The following is a 5888-nucleotide window of genomic DNA, read 5'->3' as shown; positions in this document are numbered from 1 at the left end:
TAGATTTAAACTTAACCATTCAACATTTGGATTTAATAGACATCTACAGAACATTTCATCCTAACAAAACTGAATACACATTTTTCTCATCAGCCCACAGAACATACTCCAAAATTGATCACATCTTAGGTCACAAGTCTAACCTCAGCAAATTTAAAAGAAAAGAAATTATTCCTTGCATCTTCTTGGACCATCATGGAACAAAAGTTGAACGCAGTAACACCAGGAATCTGCATACTCATATGAAAACATGGAAGCTGAGTGATAGCTGAATTAGAGATGAGATTAAGAAGGAAATTACCAAATTTTTGGAACAAAATAATGAAGATATGAATTATCAGAAACTCTGGGATACAGAATAGTATTCAGCCTTGAAAAGGAAGGAACTTCTACACATACTACAAATGTGCATGAACTTTCAAGACATTATGCTAGGTGAAAGAAGCCAGTCACAAAATGACAAATATTATATGATTCCACTTAGATGAGATTGCTGGAATAAATTCACAGAGACAGAAAGTAGAATGGGGATAGCCAGGAGATAGGGAGGAGAAGAGAATGGTGAGTTAGTACTCTATTGGATGCAGAGATTTAGTTGGGTTAGACAAAAAAGGTTCTGGAAATGGTTGGTGGTGATGGTGTATAACAATGTGAATGTACTTAAGACCACATAACTGTAGGCTTAAAATGTTAAATTTTATATTATATAGATTTTACCATAATTTTTTTAATTTTTAAATTTAAAAAGTTATTATTATATCATCCATGTATAACTATGGAAAAAATAGTTTCTTCATTTAGCCTTGTGGCATTAAAGGACCTAAAATTGACAAACAACAACAATAAATCCCCAGTTGCATTAGACTTCTCAACACTAGCTGGGATCTAGGAGACAATGGACTGATGTCTTTAATCTTCCAAGAGAAAATGATTCTAATCCAGAATTGTAAACCCAGCCAAGCAACCAATCAAGGAAAGGTTAGAATTAAGACATTTTCAGATATGTAAATGTCTCAATAGATTTACCTCCCATGCATACTTTTTTAGGAAGCTACTTGATGTTCACCAAAGGAAGGCTGTAAACCAAGAAAAAGACATAAGATTCAAGAAACAGGATACTTAAATAAGAGAGAAAAGCAAAAAACTCCCTAAAATGATGATGAAGGCAAATTGCCAGACAACAGCTGTGAGAGCAATCTGGGCAAATTGAGTAGGTCACAAGGCACTTGGAGGAGATGAAATTGATAGAATATCTAAATATCTAATGAGAATACTTACATAACTACCAAAGAGTTGAGACTGGATTAGCAATATAATACATAGCATTTAGTAATTTAGTACATGTAAATTAGGTGAATTAATGTGCAGAAAAGGAAAAAGAATCATTGTATACTACATGGTTCAGATGTGATTAGCAGTTGCATAAATCATAACAGTGTAAATTCTGACTATTAATCCTCTCAAAATTGGGGGGGAGGGGGAGTGATAGGATGAGAAGTATTCATGGGTAGGGAAAGGTGTCAAAGAGAAGCTACATTCTCATTGTTCATAATGGAAAGTCAGTGGAAAATGCCCCAAAATGACAAATCAAAGAAGCAACAGAAGCACATGAATCAAAGCAGAGTGTGGAAGTAAATACCAAAAGAATTTAGCTAAAATAATTGAAATCGTTGCCTCTGAGGACTGAGAAATGAATGTGGAACAAGAAATTACTATTATTTGCAACAAGCTTTATAAGGATGACTGCAGTGACTCACGCCTGTAATCCCAGCACTTTGGGAAGCTAAGGCCAGGAGATTGCCTGAACTCAAGAGTTCAAGACTAGCCTGAGCAGGAGCAAGACCCTGTCTCTAAAAATAGCCAGGCATTGTAGCAGGCTCTTGTAGTTCCAACTACTTGGGAGGCTAAGGCAAGAAGACTGCTTAAGCCCAAGAGTTCGAGGTTGCTGTGAGCTGCCATGCCACTGCACTATTACCAAGGGCAACAAAGTGAAACTCTGTCTCAAAAAAAAAGCTTTGTAGGGTTATTTGACTCCATATTATAGGCATCTATAACTTTGATAAATAATAATTATTAAATCAAGAGAATATTAAGAAAAGCATGCTTTCCTTCCAGTTTTCTACTGCATGCATATCTTTTTTAAAAAAACAATAGTCAAAGCAATAGAGAATTAGGAAGCTAAAGGTTAAGGAGAGGGGAAAACCCACCCAGTGGCTCTGCAGTGTCTGATCTCCCTCCCCTGTAAGTATGGGAACAGGCCGCTATTGCAGTGCCTCGTACTTCTCAGCCTGAGGGCACTTGGACTCATCCATGATTGAACAACGGCCAGAAGGGCCTTACAGCTACAATCTGCATGGAGATCCTTACAACACCAGAAGCAGCCCCGGGAAAAATGTGTGGCCAGCCCTGCTGGCATCAGGCAGAGAGAGAGGAAGAATTCCAAGTGCTGCAGCATTTTCAGGCTCACTCCAGTGGTTACCTCTAGGACCATGGCTTCACAAACACACAGTGGGTCCCCCTGGGAAGCCAGATGGTGACTGGTAAGCAGCATGAGTAAAGGCAGATGAGAGAGAGTATGGGCCCAAGGTGGGGGAGGTGGGGGGGTGTAAGTTCCCAGAGATGCTAGTAACCAGGAGAGAGAAGAGGGAGGTGACAGAGCAGGTGGGGTAGGCTTCTCTACCTGTGTGTGCTGTGCCTCCCCGGGGGAGCTACTTGTCTAGGCCCCAGGGCCATGCCATCACTTGACTCTGAGGGGTAATTGCCAGGGACAACCAGCAACAGAGAGAAGATGAAGGGTCAAGACCAGGAAAAGAAGTACTAAAAGATCAAGAGCCTAGGTCCCAGTACAGTGGCTCACACCTGTAATCCTAGCACTTCGGGAGGCCAAGGCAGGAGGATCACTAGAGGTTAGGAGTTCAAGACCAGCCTGAGCAAGAGGGAAACCAGCCTGTCTCTGCAGAATATAGAAAAATAACCTGGGCATTGTAGTGCTTATCTACAGTCCCAGCTACTGGGAGCCCAGGAGGTAGATTGTGGTGAGCTGGGCACTCTATCCCAGGAAGACCCTATCTTTAAAAAAAGAAAAGAAAAGAAAAGAAAAATCAAGAGCCTAGAATCTGCAGAAAAGGAGAAAAGTCAAGGAGCAAAGACAAAAAGAGAAGGGTCCAGACTTCTGGGAAGATAGGCAGGATAAGCCAAGTGCTGTTTGAATGCTCAGTTAGAGGCCCAAAGCAGGGCCTCTCATTTCCTCTTTGACACTCTTCCCTGGCCTCCACTGGCTACTCTTTTCCAGTTTTCCCTCCAGATATATAAGGAAGGGTGGCAGCAGGTGGAAGAAAGACCCCCCTCCTTTCTCTGAGAGACAGTGGACAGTGTGAGAACGCTATAGATGGTTTCTTGGAGTAGGTGCCAGCACCCACTGTGAAGTGTGTGGGGAGGATGTGAGAGGAGGTCCCAGTTCAGGAATGTCATTGCAGGTAACAGAAGGGTTTGCCAACTGTGGACATAAAGCCCATCTGAAGCCCAAGAATCTTGTGTAAGTTTTTGCAGTAGCACACAGCCGGCCAGATGTGGAAAGGGAGACACCCAGAGATGGGCATGTCAGGTCTGGGCTGTGCAGGGCACATGGGACAGGAGGACCAGGTGGCTGGAATACTGAGGGGCCAATGGGAAAATGGAGAACAAGCTCACTGTGAATCTTGCTGGCCAGAAAAGGGAATGACTGTAAGGGAACCCATTCGTAGGTGAGAAACAGAGCTGTCCAAGAGGAAGAGGTCTCAATTCCGTGAGAGCTCCTGTGTGTTGAGCATAGGCAGACATTGCTGGAGTGGACCACCTAGATTCTAGATTCTAGATGGGTATCCTGGGTGGTGATGAGGGAGGGGAAGCCACAGGAATGGGTGCTGATGGGGCGTGGAGACCAAGACCATTACTGCTGGGAGTTCATCATGTAAGGCCAGAGAATGTGGTAAGTCCTAGAACCTGCTGTTCACTGATGTCATCCACAATGACAACAGCCCCTGAGACAGGGAGGACTACTCAGTCAAGAAGCATTGTTAGTGAGTGGACACACCAGGAGGTGAGGGCAGTGTCTGTCTGCAGGAGCAGGGGGTTTACAAGTAGAGGAAGATCAGTGGTCTGGAAGGCAGCATGGGTCACCTGGATAGTGCGTGTGGAGCAGGAAATGGGGCCATGGGGGGGAAGGTGCTCAAGGGTCAGCTGGGTTGAGGTGCGTTCAGCATTCACCTCATTGCTCTGAAGCATGGCTCTTTGTCCATCTCCATTAGACAGTGAAGTGGTTCATCTCTGTGTTTAGTATCTGGGACATCTACCCCTCAGAAGATGCCTGATAAGTGTTTGAGGAGGCTGGGAGTGGGGAGGGGAGGATGCCATGCAGTGATCCAGTGAACAGGCCCTCATTGGTCCTGCTCCATCCCTTACAGCACCTAGCAAGGATGGGCTCAGCATCACCCCCACCACGAGACTGAACGAGCAAGAAGAAACATGGAGAATCATTGAAATGCAACGCTTGGAAATCCAGCGCCTCAGAGACCAGATCCAGGAACAGGAGCAAATGCCGGGCTTCCACACACTCACTGGAATCCGGCTTCCTTCCCTCGCCTCAGAGGTGGACACCGAGGTGCAGACCAAGTGACCCCTCCAGTGAGCTATTTGCAGCCACAGCCAGAGGTAGCACCATGTGCCTGAGGCAGGAACCCCCATGGTTCCTGCAACACTGACCCCACCAGCCTCTTTCTCCTGCCCTGGGGAGTCTGGGACACAGTTAGAATAAAGGTGTTTGCCCACACCTTGTCCAATTTCTGCTTAGCTAGGGGTCCAGGCAGGGGTAGGGAAATGGGGAGCCAGAGGACTGGAGGCTCCAGGTCTTCTAGAGCCACCACCACCTGTCCCTGTGTGGGCATGGGGCAGCCTGGCACTGAGATCACACTGAACTTAAGGCTGGCCTCCTCCCACCCCCTTTCCTCGCTGGGCCTCAAGGATGGGGCTTTCCCCACAGGCTTTCCCCACTGCCATCTCTGTCAGGACCAGACAAAGCCTCTACATTTCCTTCCTTCTCCTTTATGAAATGTAGTGAGGCTTTGTGAGGATGTTGATATCTATGTAAAGAGGGGGGAAAGATGGCTGTAAAGTAATGGTTATGGAAATGCTACAAGGATCTCCCAAAGTTTTACATTACCTGCTGACCCTGTTCTTGGGACTATAAGCAGAGCTCTACCCTTACTCCTCTCACCTCCACACTGTCCTAGACATGCCATCTTTGTTCTGCAGGGCCCTGTCCTGCTCCTCCATTTCTGGGGGTACTACTTTGTCTCCTTCCTCTTGGGCTGATCTTTAACCCCAGCCATACGTAGGTACCAAGAAAGAAAGTTTTTGTGCACTAATGAGCAAAAGAATATAACTCAACATCCCTGTCTTCTGCCTGCAGAGACCAGACACTCCTCTAATACCTAAATGACAAATGTTTAAGCCATAGTCCCTGTTGGTCTCTATTGGCTATCTTAAACCTGCCATCTTCCCATCTTTCCCTTATCTGCTTTACTGAAACTATGGGCACTGCTCTTGGGCTAGTTTTCACAGTGAGAGCAAGACTTGGCCGTCACATTTGGCAAGGCTCTCCCAAAGGCTATAGACGGCAGAAGGAAGGCACACAGCAGAGGCCATGGGGCAGAGTGTTCCACAGGTCTGCGGGAACCTCTTCCTGTGTAACTACCTCCCCTCCCCAGCCTGTGCCCCATTATAGCAGCCAGCTTGTCCCTTCCATACCAGCATGCTCTCCACATATCCTCGCCCCACTGGGAGACTAGAACCAGAGAGCAGGAAAATGTCCAAGCACCCCGGAGAGGTTTACCCACAAAGGTGACAGCTAG

General features: G+C 45.9%; 1 protein-coding gene across 1 annotated transcript in view; it reads left to right on the top strand.

Moving 5' to 3' along the window:
- Positions 1-4654, top strand: part of CFAP57 (cilia and flagella associated protein 57) — a 78559-nt gene extending 73905 nt beyond the window's left edge. The window contains exon 23 of the mRNA XM_012812341.2: positions 4443-4654. Within this exon, the coding sequence (XP_012667795.1) occupies positions 4443-4654 (212 nt within the window). The remainder of the gene's footprint in view (positions 1-4442) is intronic.
- Positions 4655-5888: the final 1234 nt, after the last annotated feature.

Source organism: Otolemur garnettii, unplaced genomic scaffold, assembly GCF_000181295.1.
Source record: "Otolemur garnettii isolate 467f Iridium unplaced genomic scaffold, OtoGar3 scaffold00202, whole genome shotgun sequence".
In the NCBI taxonomy this organism is placed as follows: domain Eukaryota; kingdom Metazoa; phylum Chordata; class Mammalia; order Primates; family Galagidae; genus Otolemur; species Otolemur garnettii.
Note: the sequence above shows the minus strand (reverse complement) of the source record. Positions and strands in the feature narration are given on the sequence as shown.